The sequence below is a fragment of the Chiloscyllium plagiosum genome, chromosome 14, assembly GCF_004010195.1.
Source record: "Chiloscyllium plagiosum isolate BGI_BamShark_2017 chromosome 14, ASM401019v2, whole genome shotgun sequence".
Taxonomy (NCBI): domain Eukaryota; kingdom Metazoa; phylum Chordata; class Chondrichthyes; order Orectolobiformes; family Hemiscylliidae; genus Chiloscyllium; species Chiloscyllium plagiosum.
Window position 1 is genome coordinate 20,001,039 of NC_057723.1, and position 22,017 is coordinate 20,023,055.

General features: G+C 42.4%; 1 protein-coding gene across 18 annotated transcripts in view; it reads left to right on the top strand.

The window, feature by feature from the left end:
* Positions 1–22,017, top strand: part of LOC122556528 (teneurin-2-like) — a 1,106,639-nt gene that overhangs the window by 887,069 nt on the left and 197,553 nt on the right. For all 18 annotated transcript variants that reach the window (XM_043703277.1, XM_043703278.1, XM_043703280.1 and 15 more), the window contains one exon: positions 20,946–21,184. In XM_043703277.1, the coding sequence (XP_043559212.1) occupies positions 20,946–21,184 (239 nt within the window). The remainder of the gene's footprint in view (positions 1–20,945; positions 21,185–22,017) is intronic.

Genomic DNA, 22,017 nt, shown 5'->3' on the forward strand with positions numbered 1-22,017 from the left:
TGCTAAATCTTGTAGGTTTATTTTCAGCAATGGTGCGGTTATTTTTAATCGTGTAAGCAGTAAAGGCAGATTAACATTTCTTACGCTTTGTGAATTGTTTTTAAAAAGCAAAAAAACAGTACATTCCCAAAAGGTTCAATTTCCTCGACCATCGCATGCAACCGGGAAGGGCTGCATGGTGACAGGCATTAAACCTGCTACAGCAAAACAAACTGTGTTGTGCCTTTTGTGCAAAGTGTCTGACTAGTCTTCTTACCAAATGACTGAAGTCCTTTAAATGGGGAATTATGTAAATTAGAGTTTAACTGTTTAATATTTATGAGATATATAACCTTGTACTGACCAAGACTTTTTGATGTAAGTCAATTTGTTAATTAAGTACTTTCATGTAGATTAAAATGTCTCAAAACTAAAATAAAAATGAATGACAGAACTGCAAAGAGGGCAGGTTACTGAATTCAGCAAATTTGATTTCAGTCAGAAGTTAGTTGATTTGTTTATCGAGACCATTATGAGACACATATGCATTTGGCGTATTGCTACATATATTGCTCTTTTTAAGTTATTCTTTCACAGGTTGTGAGCATTGCTGGCTAAGCTAATATTTATTGCTAATTACCCTTGAGAAGGTGGGATTGAGCTCTGAAATGCAGCAGCTCGTGTGGGGGTAGATACACCAATAGTACTGTTAGAAAGGGGGTTCCAGATGTTTAATCCAATGACAATGAAGGACAGCGATATATTTCAATTTCAGGGTTGTATGTGTCTTGGAGGAAAACATCCAGGTTGCGGTGTTTCCATGCATCATTTGTTTTGGCCCTGCTAGGTCAAAGAGGTCGCAGGTATAGAAGTGTTGTCGAAGGGCCATGATGAGTTGCTTTTGTACATGGCATGCACTGCTGCCACCATAATTCAGTGGAACGGAGTGAATGTTGAAGATGGTGGATTGAGTGCCAGTCAAACCAATTAATCTGTCCTGGAAGAAAATGCTTATTCTTTGGATAATGTATGATCCAGTTGATGATATTACTGGAGAAGTCAAATCCTAAAGCTAAACCTCGTTTTATAGACCACAACATTTATTTTTGTAGTTTGTTTACCATGGTGGTCAGTCACTGAATGTTTTCACAAGAGGCTGTCCATTTACTTAGGCTCACAGCGCCAGAGACCTGGGTTCAATTCCCTCCTCAGGCAATTGTCTGTGTGGAGTTTGCACGTTCTCCCCGTGTCTGCGTGGGGTTCCTCCCACAGTCCAAAAATGTGCAGGCTAGGTGAATTGGCCATGCTAAATTGCCTGTAGTGTTAGGTGAAGGGGTAAATGTAGGGGAATGGGTCTGGGTGGGTTGCTCTTCGGAGGGTTGGTGTGGACTTGCTGGGCCGAAGGGCCTGTTTCCACACTGTAAGTAAGTAATCTAAAAACAACTAAGTTTATTACACACAAAAGGTAATGGTTTTATTAGAAATGTCATAAATTCAGATTCAACCCTTTTACCCTCAACAACAACTTGACAGGTACTCACAACTCAATGAAGAGACCCTTTGTTTCCTCTTTGAAGTTATTTGTTCAGAGGGCAATAGCTGTACTCAGTTTTTCTCAGGTAGCTTTCTGCCTTTGCTCAGTACTATGTTCTTTCTTTGATGCCTCTTCGTGCAACCTTTAAATGAACTGCTAACACAGCCCATTTACTTCTTAAAAGGTGTCCCTTGAACTCATGCATACAACGGAATTGTACAATGTCTTCCTTTCTCTGACATTTTAAAGTCTTCCGTTTCTGGAGCTTTGCTCTAATTTACTTCTAAACTGCCCAGGGCATCTTTTCTTCTGTTCTGACATTTTCTGTTAAACTGCACTGCCGATGCGTTTGAGTGATGAATCAATACTCCAATATATTTATTATTTTTATTACTTTTAATTCCAAAATGTGTTGTTTTTAACAGGAGGCTGCTGCAGAAAAATTGTGCATTTAAATTCAGTGACTGTATGACAAACTGCTATGTGAAGGCAATGAATATGTGAAATTGTGAGCAAAACGTCAAATAGAGAGAGGCTTAACAAGAAGCAAGAGAAAGGGAGCTGACTATCTCTCCCCTCTCTGCGGGTATGTCAGACAGCACACCACTTGCAGGCATGTCTAGTTTATCCATCAGAAATACACAAGGACAGGGGTTAAAGAGGTAGTTTCAACTCCACTGAAGTTGACTAGTAGGACTGAATGCTCTGGTTTGCACGAACCTGCATTTGAGAATGAACATGCTGTGAAGGTGATCGTCAAAGAGCAAACATCTAGTTACATCTGTACAGCAGGAAGACTCCCTCTTCCTCAGAATACTGCAACCAGTTACAAAAAAAGGAATCAGAACAAAGGAACTTCAATCAGTCTGCAAACCTAATCATCTGAAATGGTGACTTCAACTACCAATGTCAATGCCTCTACTACAATGTTCATCTGTACATTTTTCACTCGCAGTTCAGAGACTGATCTGTCTATTTACTTTCTCTTGTTATAATTTTGGACTCAACTCCTTTTTCTAATCTTTGTGTATGTGTGTTTTGCTATGATTTCTTCTCACATTTATTCGTAAATGAACTCCTTCCTTGTTCATTCAAGAAAGCCTGGTTAAATTGGTTCCTTTAAAAGGAAAGTTAATTTAAGTCCAGGAGAAAGGTATCCACAAGGAAAGGCATTTTTTCCAAATTAACCTTGTTGCAACCAACCAAGGGTGGGGAGAAAAGTGGGAAGTACATCTGGAACCATAACAAATTGAGCCACCATGCCTGGTCATGGTCATCAGGTATTTTCCCTCTGAACAATCTTTATTTACGATATTGGTAATAAAACCATTATGTTTTGTGTGTAATAAACTTTGTCTTTTTTTGTTAGAAGTAAATTGGCAGCTTCTTGTGAAAACATTCACTGACTGACCGCCATGTCAAAAAATTGCAAAAATAAACATGGTGGTCCATAAAACCAGGTTTATCTTTGGGATTTGACTTCCTTCTGAAAGAATCATACATTTTCCCTGACTTTCTGGATAGCACTCTCTTTCTTAAAGGAAAGTATGAGGTGAGGGATGCCATCGACGTCCCTGCCGATTACACTTGCAGGAAGTGCACCCATCTCCAGCTCCTCCAAGACCGTGTTCCCTGCCATCTGACAGCTTGTTGTATGGCAACACCAACTCATGTTTTTCTTCCCTTCTACACGTGTTTTCTAAAGCCCTGACTTATTCACCAAAAGAGATTTTCATTTAAAACCTCATTTAAATCTATGTAAATACATTATCAAACAATGTGTTACCACTCTTGGAACTCAAAAACAGAAGTAATGGTGGATTTTTCCACTTATTTGAGTGCAATGGGCAATGCCAAAGAATGTAGGAGAATATGATGAAAATGAAAATAATCAGTATCTCAATTTCTCCTTTGCAAAGAAGAAAATTTCTAATTTTTCTCTTGAGATTCTGAGCTTGTCATTTCAACCTTATCAATGGGTGGAGACGACTATATTGGCATATGCGTCTCCTTCATAGTCCAGCTTCCTTCACTTCAAAAACAACGCTTCCAATTCTCATCTTCCTGAGTAGCTCGATGGCCACAACACCTGACCTGAAAGTCAGCACTGTTATCTGGTCACTGCAGGTTGCTGTTTGCTTCTCAGGCATGTATCTAACACTGTCTTCACCACAACATCTTCCTGAATGCTCCATGGTGACTGTCCTACTATGTGGCCTGTTTCTACACTGTAGGGATTCTATGATCCCTTTGTCCATGCAGGTTGGCATCGGCAATCTACCAACTCACCACATCATTGTGCCAGCTTTCAGACTAATACACACCACTTCATGTTCAGGACCGCACTTGGAGCTCAGGGACACCAAATAGCCATGCTTGAATGTCAAGGGTGACCAGTCAAAGGGTTTGTTCCTCTGCAGTGAAGGAAGAAGATAAATGATCTTCTGCTCTCTTCATGGATAACACAACTGTCATTTCTTTGCTACCCCACACTCACAAGACCCCTCCCTTTGTCTTAGGCAGAATTGGAATATCCTCTGGTGTATGATGACATCACAGCACCCTGAAATCAGTGGACTAGTCACAGTTAGCCTACAGGAATGAATGTAGTCCAATCCCTAGTCTGCAAGGTCGTGGATCCCTGGCCTGTGGTGGAACTAAGTGCCTGACTGAGAGTGGCTATCTGGATTCAGTTAAGCCTCTTGACTGAGTATGTTGGAACCCCCTTACTGACCACAGTCTCTCTTCACCCCACAAAGGACTGCTCCTCTTTGATTTTCACTCATGACCACTTGCTTAAAGCACATCTGAAGTATGTTTGCCTGTGAACTGCTGCCACATGTGGTAAGTATAATAATGACGTAGTAGAGTGCCTTACAGCAATGTATCCACCTCTTGATTGTTCAGTGCTCTCCGTTGTGACAAGCTGCCTGCTTCTTCCTCTGCACTAAAAAACATTGCAAGCAACTTAAGTTGGCAGCATGAGCACTGAAGAGCCTGTACGCTAAGAAAGTAAACATCATAAGATGTGTCCTGTGCAGATGAATCAGATATATGTGTGTGACCCTGCACGCAAAATGACCCAGAAGAAACATGCAAGTATGAGGTGTTCCTGAGTTTCAAAGTGAAATGTTGACAGCCTGAAATATTGTGGGAGTTGGTCACAGAACAGGTATGATAATGTGCTGAGGCTGGTGATTTGCCAATGTTAACTTACAAACAAATGGACAATGTGGATAATGGCCATAGAGCATGCAGGGATGCTGTTGTGAAGAAACAATTGGATGACAGCTGGGATAAGGATTCAGCAAGCTGCAGTTGTCACGTATCCACTGTGATTTATGTCAGGAATGTGCGCCACCTAGTTTCTAGGGAAAAGAAAGAAAAATTGGAAGTTGGGTTTGGATAAAGCAAGTTATGATTTAATGGGAAGCAATAAGGTTATTGCTGCACAACAGTGAGATTCTGAAGATGCCATTTAATGTTTGAGGGGAAAATAAAAAATAAATTCTCAAGATTGAAATCCTTTTTTAAATTCTTTCTATACTTTCTTGCTTTTCTCTCTATTGCTCACACCACACCAGGGATAAAAAAATTCTGTCCATTGTCCTTTCTGAGATGAATGTCAAATTACACTTTTATAGATTTATAAAAGATTGGTTAGGCCACAGTTGGAATACTGTGTGCAGAACTGGTCGTCACACTGTCATAAGGATGTGATTGCACGGGCAAGGATGTAGAGGAGATTCATCAGCATGTTGCCTGGGATAAAAACATATCACAGTTCTGGGGAGAGACTGGATAGGCTGGGTCTGTTTTCCTTGGAACAGAGAAGGCCGAGAGGGCATTCTGATTGAGGTACACTAAATTATGAGAAGTATAGGCAGAATGGATTGTGAGAATCTTTTCCCCATGTCAGACATGTCTCAGACTAAAGGGCACAAGTTTAAGGTAAAGAGTAAGTGGTTTAAAGGAGATCTAAGGAAATGTTTTTTCACCAAGAGAGGTGAGTGCTGGTAATAGGATTAATGTAGTTTGGTGTTTGTTCATCAACAAAGATATGATGGGGCAAAGGGCTTGTTTCTATGCTGTATGATATTATGGCTCAACACTATTTTGAAAAACAGCAAGAGAGTTAAATATGGGTGGCCTGGCCAATATTTATTCTTCATTCAACATCATTCAAGGAGATTATTACATTGCTGCCACACTTCCCACATCATAACAGTGGTTACACTTCACTCGGTGTAAACCACTTTGGAACCCCCTGAGGTCTTGGAAAGGTGCTCCATAAATGTAAGTCTTTCTTTCATTTATGCTACCTCCTGAATGACTCTCCAATCCATCCTCAATATGATATTTCCATTTTCCAGCTCTTTCACTAGAGCTCAATGAAAATTCAAATATGGCAGTTTGCGCTGTGACCTGCTCTCTTAATTGAAATTGCCCAAAACTCATTTAACAGAGGACCTTTAACACCAGCTGAGAGAGGAAACTTTCATTTCATCATTTGTGTTAGATTCATGTTATAGTTCGAGGTGAAAGGACCATCTGTGAAATAATTATAACACCTGCACCTATTTAAATAATAGTAATTTGTCAACAAAGCATTGGCTCTAAATTAAAGGGAAAAGGAAGCGCCAACACTTTGATATTTAGCTGTAATTGCTTACAGTGAGTTACTGCAGTAAAAGTATTTTATAAATCACTATAAATTAATTTCTGCTTTACGTTGACAGAGTTGAGTAGTGTTTTGAGTGTTGTGTATTCATTTTTATTTCAATTATACTAAACACATTGTTACAGCATTAAAAAAAAATTAGATCAACCGACGGGCGTTCTGAAAGAATTAGTTGTGAAAGGCAATTAAATTTTCTCCTCAGCCGAATGTTTCATCATGCACTTCACAATGTTTTTTCAGTACTTTTATTATTTCTGCTTCCAACCGGCCAGCTTTTAGAGTGATGATGAAGGTAATCTTACGCTGACAGCTTCTTTCACTTTGAGTTTTACTTTCCTGTTTCGGTATTGTACAACAGAATCTTTAATTACTAGACCAGGATAGAATTTTAATATGGATAAATGTAAGGTAATGCATACTGGAACAGCAAATTACAAACAACTATCCATGAAAAAGGGGTGTCCAATGAAAAAGATGAAAAGTTTAAAGGGCTGAGTATGATTTGTTGACATCTCGATGAAAGCATTTAGTCTATGTTAATCTGTTATTATTGAAACAGATAAAGAATTTGAATAGGTCATAATCCTATATTTGCAAGTCAGCCAATTTATTCTAACCTTGTCTACTGCACTGGTGATGTCAGATTAGATACGAAAAAACAGAAATTGCTGGAAAAGCTCAGCTGATCTCGCAGCATATGTGGAGAGAAATCAGAGTTAACATTTTGGATCCAGTTACCCTTCCTCTGAACAGCTTCAGTTCTCAAAAAGCTTTTTTGGTTTTTATATCAGATTGGATACTGTGGGTGAGAAAGTGATCTCTGCAGTACCAGTCCTGAGAAGCTAAGTCGTCTGCTTAAGCTGCAAAATGGGATTGAAAAATCAGTTGCCCATTCCTGACAAGAAAGCTTACATTTTTCAGCCCCAGGTCCGGGATGGGGTGGGGACATTTCCAAACTCTCACACCCACTTAAGTAAAAAAAAACTGAACAACAGGATCTTCATTCTGTGGGGTGGTGTTTATGGGATGGAGTCATGCCTGGATACAGATTGGAGCTTGCCTAGGAGCTGCCTAGTGCTGTTGTTTAAAAACGGTTCATCATAGTTGTTTTCTCAAACATTAGTCCTTCATTCTTACTCATGCCAGTCCATACCCTCCCCCTCCCCATAGACTAGTTCTGAATCCTATGACAACAATGCCAAGTCATGACTCTCAAGCAGTGCCTTTTCCTGATGACCCCCAAGAGATGGATGTTGGATGAGTGGAGAGTTCCAATCCAGCAGAGTGCTCATTGGCTGTTGGAAATGCACACAGACCTGCACTCCACTATTGATTGCACTGCTGGTCAGCACCAAGAGCAAGGTGACAGAGAGACAGGAGAACTTGACCTCATTCCCGATGCCCTTTCCTCTCAAGGCAATAGGATGGTGCCAGCACTGACCCAGACAGAGGAGAAACCACATACAGAACTCCAGAAATCTCCTCTCAAGACACTCCAGAGATTTAAGGGTGGCACGGTGGCTTAGTGATTAACACTGCTACTTCACAGCACCAGGGACCTGGGTTCGATTCCAGTCTAGAGTGACTGTCTGTGTGGAGTTTGCACATTCTCCCCGTGTCTGCGTGGGTTTCCTCCCACAATTCAAAAGATGTGCAGGTCAGGTGAATTGGCCACGCTAAATTGCCCATAGTGTTAGGTGCATTAGTCAGGGGTAAATGTAGGGCAATGGGTCTGGGTGGGTTACTCTTCAGAGTCGGTGTGAACTTGTTGGGTCAAAGGGCCTGTTTCCATACTGTAGGTAATCTAATCTAATACCCGGTCCCTCCATCCCCACCCTGTCTATGATCCCCAACCTTGTGGAAGTTCAAGCTGAGGAGGGTCAGCCTGCTACAAAGAGTATAACCTAAGCATTTCCTGGCTCTCTCACCACAAATGCCCACAGGTCATCTGCAAAAATCCTGAAGGTTGGCAGGCTCCACTCCAGGGCAGGCTTCAATTGAAACGGCAGTGGATCCCTGACACATGGTGGGAAAACAAAGAAAAAGAAAACTCTTGACAGCTCATGGAATACACTTCACGTAAATGGAATATCATATTTATAAATATATTGGCACTTTGAATCAGTCTGACTGTCATTTTAGCTGCAAGTACAAGAAAGAAGCAACAGAGGTTGACCCATCCTTAGCACGATACTATTTGAGAAGCCTGCCTGAAGGAGTCCTAATCTTTCCAGATGAGCTAATAGATTGTTATTGCTGAATGTAGAAGCATCAGATGTTGTGATTCTTTCAAACAATTGTTGACATCAACTTCTAGGAAACTACTGGAAAATTGAATAAAGAACAAACATAGTGAGCAGTTTATGCTTTTGGGAATGCGAATGTTTGGAGTTGCTAGACATCAACAAAAGATCACTTCATTCAACTCAAATCTGTTGACTGTTGATAGCAGGTGTCAATAAATCCCTGTCTGGCTTGTTGAGCTCAGTGCTCCATCACTCAATCATGTTGAAGATGTTGTTCCTCTTGCACAAGGTACACATTGTCCTTCTTGAAAGACTCACTCCCCCAGCTCTTCATCTTCCATTATATATGATTTTTTTTCCTTCTCCAGCTTTGCAGAGCACAGCATGTAACGATTAAGAGGCACACTCTGCCTGGACTGTACAGTAGGGCCTTTTCATACCTTGCCAAGCCTTGGAACCCCATCTTGAGGAGGCTTATCATCTGCTTCGTGATGGTGAAAGAATGAGATGTATTGTATATATGCTCAGCTCAGTCAGGAAGTTGCATAATGGAACCATCAGCCAGCCATTGTCTCCCAGCAGCATCCATGTAAGACAGCCAGTCCTTAACCGAGCCATGAACAAGAGTTCTCAAGAATATAAACCTTATGGCAATTTCTAAGGTACCTGGAGTGGAGTTCTAACATGTGGTGCCACTGATCACAAATAACTTGTACATTGACTGAAATGAATGTTTTCCATTGTTAAAGTAATCCATGTTATGGTACATCACTCTCAATGCCATCTAGAGTGTCCTGAATATGGGTGAAGATGGCTATGTTGGCAAAGCCACTGTTGGCTGTAGCACTGACCTTGTCACAGGGAAACAAGACAAAGTGGTGGGATCTTGTAGAGCCTTGATACATTTGTGGGTTGACAATCAAAACATCCCACACGATGAACCCCAGTTATTTGGAAGCAGTCAGTCCTATAAGAAGTTAAGTATTGCTGCTTTCCTTAATGGCCACTGGGATAGGATGGCCACGCTTCCTGTTAGGTCACAAGCTCTATTGATATAGTTCTGCAACAGAAGAAATGACATGCAGTATGAGAGACCCTGGACCTCCCGTACCTTCTGTGCATCCTGAAGGTACTTTCTTTGTGAACTCTTCACATGTAGGCTGTTTGTTACCTGCCGGAGGTTACTGCTGGTCCTTGGCTTGCTGTCTTGCCCTCAAAGCTGCTGGGAAGTTCTGCACATGCCAGTCAGTACGCTGACATTAATTTCCACCTCTGGAACTTGCTGCCACACATTGACCTTGGAGGTTTACACAGTGACTAAGAAAATTAGAGGGAATGTTGTTTGCTGACACCTTGTTCATCCTCAATTTCCCTGTGCCTTCCCTTGTGCAGCGCTGACAACAGCTACTGTAGCTGGATATATTGGGGATAGTTCCAATAAGCCTATGGGGGAATTTAAGAAGCAAAACAGTTCCTTAATGGTGTGAACAGTCAGCAATGGCAGCACATAGAATTGAGAGTTTAGCATAGTCCTTGATACAATGAAGTATGGAGGCATCTGACAAGGGGGACTACGGTAGTGTCTGCATTGTCTGACATATTACACCTCATTCCAATGTAGCTAAGCCACATCACACAAAGAGAGTATGAGGTTTTAAGTGTGGTAGAATTGGTGAAACTTTGTTCCACCTCCACCCCTATCAGCAACCAAGAAAGGCAGCATTGTATATAAGAGCATATTGTGAGATATTTACAGTTCAACATGAGTGGAAAGCAGCTCCCAGTCCTTGTGAAGCCAATAGACCTTGGACTGTAAATGGGAATTGTGGATCATAAATGATTGTTTAAAAGTTGACTGCGATCATTTCTGCTTCACAGAGATTAGAGTCATAGAGGTTTACAGCATGGAAACAGGCCCTTTGGCTCAATTCATCTATGCAGCCCAATTAAACTAAAAATTAGTAGGATTTCTTTGTCATCATCGGGGACATGATCATGATGTCGGGGTTAGATTAGAGTGGTCCTGGAAAAGCACAGCAGTTCAGGCAGCATCCGAGGAGCAGTAAAATCAACGTTTCGGGCAAAAGCCCTTCATCATGATCATGATGTCTTAAGGCCAGGATTTGTAACCAATACAGCTGGTCAATACATAAGGTACCTGTGGAATTTTGTGATTGCAGATGGATTTAATCTGGAATCTGAAGGCCTAATTAATGCATTTGCCTTTTGAAGGGCCTCAAATCACCCACAGGAACTCAGTCACACATAGAAGAAAGAAACAAACTTGCTCTGCTCACTCTGGGCATTCTGACAGCTATTATCCATTTTCATTGAAAATCACATTGAGATGGAAATCTTTACACATTGCAATCGAAAGAATGAGTTGCAGGTTCTACCTGTTGTTCTAGGTTCCCCCTTCACCTCCCCCAAACTTCATGTTCCTTTCTCTATTGTAGTTTCCACCAAGCCATCCCCACATTCCCATCCAAACCTTTTCTTTTAAGTTATTTATCTGTTCAGACAATGTAGCATCAGTCATCGTATGTTGCTTCATCTTGTAGGATCCACAGCTGTGTTTGTCGAGTTGACAATGTTGCAAAGAATTGTCTCCCAGTTCTGCACAAAGCCCTCTGGCAAGTTGAGCTGAACTCTTCCATATTCCTTGATATTGAGCACATGTTTCCTGGCAGGATTCCCAATGCAGATCAACCCATTATCCCTTCTCTGTAGTAGTGAAGTCCTCATTAGATTTCTTGGTTTATAGATTCACACTCTTAGAAGGGGCTGATTCTGATGTTTTTAGCTAAGTGTCAGTTTTGCCAAAGTTTCAGGAGGGGTTCTCTCTCTGAGGTCGATGTGAGATTTCTCACTTTATCTTATCAAGCTCACCTTATTAATTATCTCAGTCAAGAGTGTGGTGCTGGAAAAGCACAGCAGGTCAGGCAGCATTGAGGATCAGGAGAATTGACATTTCGGGCAAAAGCCCTTCATCAGGAATTCGATGCTGCCTGACCTGCTGTGCTTTTCCAGCACCACACTCACGACTCTGATCTCCAGTATCTGCAGTCCTCACTTTCTCGTCATTAATTACCTAACCCCTTTTGCATTCCACTTGGCTGATTCCAGCCCTATTGTACCATTCATTACTACTGGACTATTCCAGAGCGGATGAGCATCCCTGGCACCTGCACCATTTTAAAAAGGATATTGTGCACTTGGACAAGCACTGTCTGGCTGAAGCTGCCTGGCAGAGTTCCTGATATTTGCCTGCGACATGGCAGACAAGGGAAAATTGGCATCTTGCTTTGTTTGCAGGAACATGGAGGCCCTGGTGGTGCTGAGGTGGGATATCCACTGTACCTAAATCTGTCAGTGGATGCCTGGTCTGAGGTTGCCATCTGAGTCAGTACACTCTCAACCATCTGGACAAGTGCATAGGAGAGTGGGAAGAAGTTCATCGATCTCCTCCACTCTGTCAGCATAAGTGCCGCCGTCTTCTCTTCAATACCTCACACCGACTCTCTGTCTCCTCTACACCTACCTCCCAACAAGGCCAATGTTCTACCAGTCTCACTATTGTCTGCAACATCTTCCCTCACTTGCTGTCACCAACTCCAGCCCTGACATCACTAACTCTGCCTGGTCTTTGTGCTGCCAACTCAATCGCTTGGGTTACCTGCCCACCTGCGTCAAAATTAACAGCTGTGCCACACTTGCATCTCCCTTATTACCTGCCTGTCTCTTGTTCCAGGAGGAAAACAGCCCCCAATAAGGTAAGAAGAGTCCAGATGGGTAGTGAGCTGCCCAGCATTCAGTTTCTCACCTTTAAAGGAGAGTGGATCTTGACTGTGGCTGCCTTTGAGCAGCTGACTGACTATGTCAAAGTCCCCAGACTGGTATCAGAGGCTGTCCTTGACTTATTGGCTGGGACCACTTGACTGAAGGCTATCTTCCTTCACTGAGATATTCTGATACCTATGACTAGCTTCCTGGCTTTGTGATTGTGATAAATGACAGAGCAATGCAGCAATATTGTGAGCCTGGCAGAGAGGTAAGGTGGAAACAGGAGAGGCGGGGATGCTGTGAACATCCAGGTAGGCTCAAAGTAAATGGGCACTCTGAAAGCAAGTGAAAAGGAGATGCAGCTTGGTTCAGTTCATAAGCTGGGTCTGTGTCCCTGAGAACACAGTGTCCTTCGTGCAACACCCCCATTGATAGTTGCTGTTCTGCTGTTAGGTACAGCATTGAAGGTCAAAAGTGCTTCAATGCAAGTGAATCAGAGATGTGTTGCAAGAGTTCTTACAGGCTGGCACATGTCAAATGGCAGTGTCCGTCACTGGTGCCCACAGAGCATGCCTGGAGTTCAACATGGAGGTGGCTTGGAGCAAGCAGCAAGCTGAAGTCACCACATATCCGCTCTAACCTCTGTGTCAAAAATACTCAATGTCTCGTTTGCTCACTGTGGGAAGTACGATCGGAAAAGGCATGCTCCTGAGGCAAGACATGCAGTTAATAAGGTAGCTAACAAGCAATAATCCCTCTAAATAGACAACTTACCATTGACTGGTAAAAGTCTCAGCTGGACACCACGAATTTAATCAAATGATGGAATGAGTTGTTCTTGGTGTTAAGGTAGATTCCTCTAGACTTGTCGTGCAATTCTGCTACACTTCTCACCTTGGTCCATATTGTTCAGGGGCCTACAGCATTCTGTGCTTCAAGTTTCTTTGTTTTTTAATGATATCATTGTCAAATAGTTCTCCCTCGCAATCTCAACTGTTCCCCTTTTATGTGTCTTGACATCAATTAATCAATTAACAAGATCATCTGTTATATTGCAACCATAATTACTTGTGATATTGACATTCTGCTGCAGACCCAGTGTGATACCTGTCCCATCAAGGAACTGGTACCTATGCTACCTTTCCTGCTTCCCCTACCTCCTGCACATATGTGCCTAATATCTCATGTGAGATTCCCTTCTCTATCCCAGTCTCTATCATGCTTTCTATGCTGCTGCCTGGGTTGTTGGCTGTGAAGCTGAGGTCAAGTGACAATGTTTTCTTATTGCTATTGTGTCTTTCTTCTCTTCCTCCAGTATTTTTGTAAGTTCCTGTTCTTCAGTAGCTGACATGAGAATAGAAAAACATTCATGTTGTGTTGAGAGAAGAAAAGTGAACGACATGTACATGGTCTTCAGCTTGTAAGTTAAAAAGAAAGAAAGGTCTTACGCTGACATAGTACTTTCATGACCAACAGACATCACAAAGTGTTTTAAGTTAGTGAAAGACTTTTGAAGAGTAATCACTCTCCTTTCACAAACCTTCCAGCTCAGTGAGCAAACTTACATCCAGTAATCACTGCTGTAATGTAGGAAATGCAGCAGCAAATTTGTCTACAGAATATTCCCACATACAGCAATGTGATAATGACCAGAGGATAAATATTGGCCCAAACTCCCCCTCTCAACAGAAAGCTTTGCATTCCACCCAAGCTGACAGACTCATCAGTTTAACATCTCATCCAAAAGGGAGCATGCAGAACAGTTTGGTCCTTCTTCAACGCTACACTGGAGTGTCATCTTTGGCTTCTGTGCTTTAAGACATGGTGTGGGATTTGAACCAGGAATCTGTGACTAAGACATACTAACTGAACCAGTTCGTGGTGTCTTACTTCATCATCTTCACACTATTGCAAGCCTTACATCCACAACTTTGAATTTACATAAGAACTTTAGGGTGGATTTTGATAAACGGCCCTTCTTGATATCTGTTGAGTGATGGCAATGCAATGAATTAAACAGTGAATGGCAGTAGAAGGTGAAGACCCTCAAATCTCAAGGAGAATTTTCCTAGTCTCTGAGTCAGGATGGAAGGCTGGGAAAATCAGTGAAATGCTTCAGGATGGCACCCTGATATATTTCCACCACCAGGGGGAGGGTTTCAGCAGTGAGCAACATGTTAGATTGCTTCCCCATGGAACTATTTCAGCAATTACAAACACAATTAAATGGCTGCCAGATTTTCGCTGGCACCTGAGGACCAGTCCCTTCCCTTCCCTGCCATGTGGGGAGTCAAAAAGTGTGGCGCTGGAAAAGGTCAGGCAGCATCCGAGGAGCAAGAGAGTCGACATTTTGGGCATAAGTTCTTCACCAGGAATGTTAGGACGTTGGGGAAAGGGGGCTGAGAGATAAATAGGAGGATGGGGGTGGGAGTGGGGCTGGGGAGGAGGTAGCTGGAAAGGCGACAGGTGGATGCAGTTAGGGGGTGATATTGATAGGTCGGACGGGAGGGTGGAGTGGATAAACGGCAAGGAAGATGGACAGGTAGGACAGTTCAAGAGGGTGGAGTTGGAGGATTGGATCTGGGATGAGGTGCAGGGAGGAGAGATAAGGAAACTGGTGAAACCCTTATCTCCCCTCCCTGTCCTACCTGCCCATCTTCCTTCCCACCTATCCATTCTGCTTTCTCCTCTGACCTATCACAGTCATCCCCACTTACATCTACCTATAGCCTTCCCAGCTACCTTTCCCCCAACCCCACCCCCACCCTCCTATTTATCTCTCAGCCCCCTTCCCCTGCCACATTCCTGATGAAGGGTTTATGCCCAAAATGTCAACTTTCCTGCTCCTCAGATGCTGCCTGACCTGTTGTGCTTTTCCAATGTCACATTTTTGACTCTGACTCTCCAGCATTTGCAGTCCTCACTTTCTCCTGTCATGTGGGAAGGCTACTCACTCCATCAAGATAGTCTCCCCTGGCAGTCCAGTGTACCATTGGAATCTGGATCTCCATGTTCCAAAGACATAGGCAGTCCCCATTCAGTATTGACCACAAATAACCATCCTGAAGGGCATCCTACTTAGATTAGATTAGATTACTTACAGTGTGGAAACAGGCCCTTCGGCCCAACAAGTCCACACCGCCCCGCCGAAGCGCAACCCACCCATACCCCCTACATTTACCCTTTACCTAACACTACGGGCAATTTAGCATGGCCAATTCACCTGACCTGCACATCTTTGGACTGTGGGAGGAAACCGGAGCACCCAGAGGAAACCCACGCAGACACGGGGAGAATGTGCAAACTCCACACAGTCAGTCGCCTGAGGCGGGAATTGAACCCAGGTCTCTGGAGCTGTGAGGCAGCAGTGCTAACCACTGTGCCACCGTGCCGCCCATAAAGAAGCAACTTTGAAGAAGCAACCTGTTTTGACCCCTTTTACTTTAACCATTTCAAAGTACAGCTTTTGGAAATATCCCTGAGCCAGTCTCACTGTTGGCAAATGTGAGGGTGAGACCCCCATTCAATCTCAACTGTCAGCTGTCAAAGTACGTGAGCATTGCTAACATATATCATATTCCTAACATTAACCTCTACTTTTACTTCTTCCTGTTGCTTCCTGAGCCTTGGCCTTCCCACACCAAGGGACAGGGTAACATACAATCCTTCTTTCCATTTATTCTGTCTAAGTCTTTGAAAACCTTGCTGTTCATTCTCCCACAAATACTGGTGTTACAACTCGGGCATTGATTGAGATAAAAATTATAAAAGTTATATTTCGTGCATCTCCAATCAACAAGTACATTTTCAGTCCCACGCCTACAGTACCCCCCTCTCTCTAAAGGCTTTGAGGGTGAAGGTTTCTTTTCTCCAAACCAACCTATTCAGGGATGTTTTGACACATCTCTGGATCAGGTGGAACTTTAATGTGGGTCTCCTGGCTCACAGGTATGGAGGCTAACACGGCACCACAAGAGTCCTCATAAATTTGATAATCACTGCATTATAGAACTACCGCAATCTGCTCCTTCATATATGAACAACTGTGAGCCCCCAAATGATATCCACAACCTATTTTTGGGAAGTAAAGACTGCTGGTAAGTATTGCAAGTCGCTCAAAAAACCAGGGCCCGTGCTCACGCATCTGAAATTATTTAATATAATAGACAGCACCAAATGAAATCATGCAACATTGCTAATACACCTGTCTCTCAGCAGTTATCTAAAAAACACAGATGTGAGAAGTAAAACAATTTCTAAAATTTGGGAAGTGACAAAACAACTTGGCTGGCTCCAGTGAATAAGGTTCTAAGTCAGAGCAGTCTGATACTATTCAACGTCAAGCAGTAAAAGATTGAGGAAAAAATGATCCAGCTTTTAGAAGTGCAGAAATACAAATCTTGTTTTAAGCTTTACAGCGAGCATGAAAATAGTTATTAACTTGTTTCAAACCAAACTGTGCAATGGGAGTTCTTTCTTTAGCAAATACCATTACCATTGTCTTGATGACAAAGGAAAGTCAGATAAATATTGGGCAATGAATGGGATTAACTGTAGGATATTTATTTAATAATCCATTCTGTACCAAGCAAATGTCATCTGTGGAAGACAATCAGCCAGCATTGAACAATGGAGACCTGCTGATGATTGGCTGTTTGATGATTCCTTTACAATCATACCAAATTTTGTTGAACATTGCTTTGAGATTATGGGATGGTGTCCGTGTTGGGCCAAGCTATGCAGAAGCTGTGAACCAAATGGACTTGATCAATTGCTGAAAATGTGTTGCTGGAAAAGCGCAGCAGGTCAGGCAGCATCCAAGGAACAGGAGAATCGACATTTCGGGCATCAGCCCTTCTTCAGGACTTGATCAATTACAAAGCGTTTTTGATGTTTCTTACACTATGCATAATACTGAGAATGCCTGCTTTGTGACTGGTTTGGTGGTCAATCAATATTACGGGCTAATGAGCTGACCACAGTGCAGATCAATTAATCTGGATATCAACTTGTTCTAGAATTCATTGGCATCTTGTGTGTATATAATGGCAGAAAATCCACAACTAATGTTTGTCACAAACAAAATCTGTCAGTATCGTGATTAGTTTCCAGGTTTTGTTAACACCATGTTCATGCAAGCAGCCAACTAAACTTGAAGGGATATCATTCTAAGGAGAGGCAAAATATTCAGAAGAGCCTCACATCACAAAGTAACACTACAAAATTAACATGGGAACATGTTCTCTGTACATGTGACCTTGTCACGTTGCATAGTGATTAATGGATGCAGAAGGTTTTGCTTGTGAAGTTTGCAAGAACATTATGATTGTTCACTGATATGTTGAACTCCACTTTCAGAATTTGTAGAACATGTTCTCAATGTTAATGACTATGTAGCAAATACCCTTCACATATTTCAATTGATTTAGTTAAAAACAATGATATTCAACAAACTAGACAAGAGCAATTTTTATCTACAAAATTATTTTTATACTTCAAAAAATATACATTATTATAAAAATATCTTTAAATACCTGTGTAGTCACGAAAGAGTTTGGTTCTGTACAGCAGTATATGAAGAAACAAATAAACATTGAAGTTTGACTCTATTCAACAAACAAACCAAAGGCATTTCTTACTCAGACAAGACTATATTTACATATATTTGAGGCAATGGATGAGTCCAATAATTGAATGGACCCCCATTGTACTTCAGCAGAAAGACCTTAGACAGTGGTCTTCCCCCATTGTGCCTTGGCCGCAGCTGCCCCATGCTTTAGTGCACCCCTCAGCACATAGACGTTGACTTTAGAATGTAACACTCAGTCTGCAACATTCAGTCGATGTCACCTTCTTACTCTGGAATACCAACAAGTTTCGAGTAAAGGAAAGAGCATCTTTCACGAGTTGATGGTCTTCCAGGTGCAGTCAATGTTTTCCTCAGTGTGTGTCCCAGGGAACACACCATAGAGCACAGAGTCCTGCATCACAGAGCTGTTTGGCCTGAATAGCAACAAAAACCACTGCATCTTTCTCCAGACTTCCTTTGCAAAGGCGCATTCCAGTAGGAGATGTGTGACAATCACTACCCCCCACCCCACCACCACAGCCACTTCCGGGCATACATGAAGGATCTTTCAGGTAGTGCCCTTCTCACCACCAGTCGAGCGATGTCTTGGTGCTTGTTGGAAAGTTCTGGTGATGAGGCATTCTGCCAAGTGACTTTGACGTTCTGCTCAGGGAACCACGCAACAGAATCCACCTTTTCTCACAGGGTCTCGAGGACACTACATGCTGACCACTTCCTGATGGACTTGTGGTAAAAGCTGTTTATCTTTGCAAATGTGTCCATCTAGCACAGGTGACACGGAACAGTCCAACCACTTTGAACATTCCAAGGCAATGAGGCCAGTCCCATTGGAGGCAGGTAGAACCTCAGTACGTAGTGAGACTAGGTGTTTGCATACTGAAGGTCTACACTCAGCTTGACACAGCCATATACAAAGGTAGCCATCAGAATGAAGGCAGCATTGTGTATGTTCATGTTCCATCCTTATCCAGAGATCTGTGGTCATGTTCATCTTACACCTCCAGATAAAACGAAAGACGGCTCAGGTGACTGCAACAGCGCAAGTTCTGGGAATGGGCTAGACCTGTGCCACATACCACAACAGAGAGAGAGTGTGCCTCAGACCTGATGACTAGGTTTTTATCCACAGTGGAGAGGATGTGCTGCTCCCATAAGCCCAGTTTCTGCCTCATGTTGGTGACACACTCCTCCTAAGTTTTTGCGCGTGCCCCAGCCTCTCAAAACCACGTTCCTAGCATCTTCAGGTAATCTGTCCTGACAGTGAAAAGGCTAAAGAATCAATCAGCCCAGTTCCCAAAGAACATGGCCTCACTTTTTCTTGGTTTACTTTGGCTCCCGGAGTCAGTTCAAACTGGTTACAGAGTCTGCACACTGACAGCGAATTTATGCAGAAAAGAGACATCATCCATGTACTGGGAGACTTTGACCTGCAGGCCTCCGCTGCCTGGAATAGTCACCCCTCTCAGGCTCACATCCTTCCTGATGGACTAGCAAACCGCTGTATACAACACAGAAACAAGGCAGGAGAGAGTAGGCAGCCCTGCCTGATTCTGGATGTGATCAGGAAGATTCCTGATCCCACCCATTGATTGAAACATTCTCACTGAAGTTGGTGAAGAGCTGGCTGATCCAATTGCAGATTCCCTTCCCAAAGCCCATTTTGGACAGCACGTCCCACAAGTGTGTGCACAATATTGTATTGAAAGCCTGATGAGGCAGGCATCCACCCCCCCGTCCTGCATGTAGGCCATCATACCCCTGAGGAGCGTGAGGCTCTCGGAGCTCGTTCAGCCCGGTACACCGCAGGTTTGGTCAGGGTGAATCACAGATCCCAGAGCAGACCTGACCCAGTTGGCAGTAACCTTAGACAGGATTTTGGCATCCACATTTAACAGTGCAACTCATCACCAATTTCTAATTTCCTCCTTCTCCCCCTTCCGCTTGTAGATGAGGGTGATGATATCTTTCCTCATGGATTTGCACATGCTATCTGCCAGAAACATACTGTTGTACACCTCCAGCGGGTCATGGCCAACCAAGTTCCTCAGAACTGAGTGTAACTTAGCCACTAAGCCATTTGTTCTGGGAGTTCTTTCTTTTCTGAGGACTCGAGGGCCTTGGTCAGCTCAACAACAGATAATGGCTAGTCCATCCTTTCCCATGTGCTGTTGTCTAAGACCTCCATGATAGATGACAGGAACAACTGGTAGGCCACATGATCTGTGGGCTTTGTGTCATGACTTGTGGCATAAAAGGATTTGCTGATCCTCCAGATGTCAGACTGAGATGTTCATTAGTGAGCAGTCAACTTCCTTCAGGTAAATCATATCAATGTTTATTAATAAGGGCAAAGAAACAACAGTGCACCATTCAGCCCTCCAGGTCACTCTGCTACTCAATTAGATTGTGGTTATAGTGTATCGTAACTCCATCGACTCATCTTGTTATGCCTTACCCAATTAAAAAAATCTATGTCTATCAGCTCCAGTTTACAGGTGTGAGATTAGTTGGCACCAGCAACAGCCTTCTTTTTTGTTTCAGCTGGCTATGTAAATATCTAGAAAGCAACTGCGTGCCATTACAAGTTATGAGCAAGATGTTACATGCAACTCTTTGCCCAATGAATTTCAATCCTGCTGTCTTTGGGCTCTTGCCCAACAGTGTGCAATAAGGACGACCATTCCTGATACAGAAATCAAAATGAAGTGCTCACAATGGCATTACAACTCTATTTCCTGTTCGTAGATGTTCTTGACTTTCATGTTCGAAGGCAAGTCTCTCTGTAAATTGGATAAAATGTGAATATGTGTATAACTGCAAGCTTTACGATTTTGTTACACTGCATATAAGTGCAAACCTTGACCAGTGGAGCAAAAATTCCAAATTACAATGTTTACGATTTTCAAATTCAAGTGTTTATTTCTCAAAGGATTGTGCTGATTGGTCAGGAGTCATACTAGAAACAGAAGTGAAAATTTATAAGAAAAAAAGGTGGAAAAGTCATTCTTTAAAATTTGGAGATGGCATGGCATGTATCTGGTATACTCTTCTGACTAGTCAAGCAAGAAACAAAAGAACTTTTCGGCGATTGGGTAGACTATACTGTAAGCTTCTTTCCTTTCTCTCTTTCAGGCATTTCCTTTTTAAGACTTCATCTGGGACAACACCTTTGTTCAGTACGTCCACGCCTGGCTATCCTTTAACCTCTGGTACTGTCTACTCTCCACCTCCACGCCTTTTGCCGCGAAGCACCTTCTCCCGAAATGCTTTTAAACTTAAGAAGCCATCGAAGTACTGTAGCTGGAAATGTGCTGCCTTGTGTGCTATCGCTGCTTCAGTGGTACTGGCTATACTCCTGGCATATTTCATTGGTGCGTATCTCAGATTTAACACTGGCCTATTTCTACAGATCTGCAATGTATTTCTTTTGTCACTGACCTAACAATCAATCTTATTGTTTAAACTTTTAATAGCATTGATTTCAGTTCTGGTTCCTATCGCAGGCAGGCTGTAGGGATGCTCGGGACTGGGGAGGTGGGTGAGGGGGTTATGAAAGGGATTAAAGAAAGAGTCCCAAGGTGAAGACAAGGAATCTTCCCAGAAAGGAAAGAAAGAATCAGAAGACAGGTCAACTAATCTTCTTTTTGGAAGTCTTTCAACGTTGGTTGTAGAAACCCCCCCCACAGATACTTGGCAGCAGGTGACTTGTTGAATTTTAGCCAAGTAGTGGTTTGTGAAATAAGGTTACCAGTAGGAGACAGACATAGAAGAACAGTGAAGAGGAACATAAAAACAAAACTTTCTTTAAGATAAGTTACTTTCCTAGAATTAAAATTCATCTGTTTGGTGTAGGTAACTGAAATCCTTGAATAGCAACCTTTCTGAAAATTCATAGCTATTGAAAATGTTATTCCTCTATCTGCTAAAGAATAATGATGATATTGAAGGTAAAAAGCTCTCTTTTCAAATTTAGAATGGAGCTTTTAAGTTAATGTTGATAACTATGTCAATTAATTTTAGACTGTTTGACAATGTAGAATAAATTCATTCTTCAGATTGTTCAGTAGGACTGATTCTTGATTCCTAAAATTTTGAAAGTATTTGATATCCAGTGTATAAGGGAAAACCAGAATTATTGTTGGCCATTTCTGCCAAGAACGAATTTTGGCTACCCACATTAATCATTAGTATGTGCTCACAACAA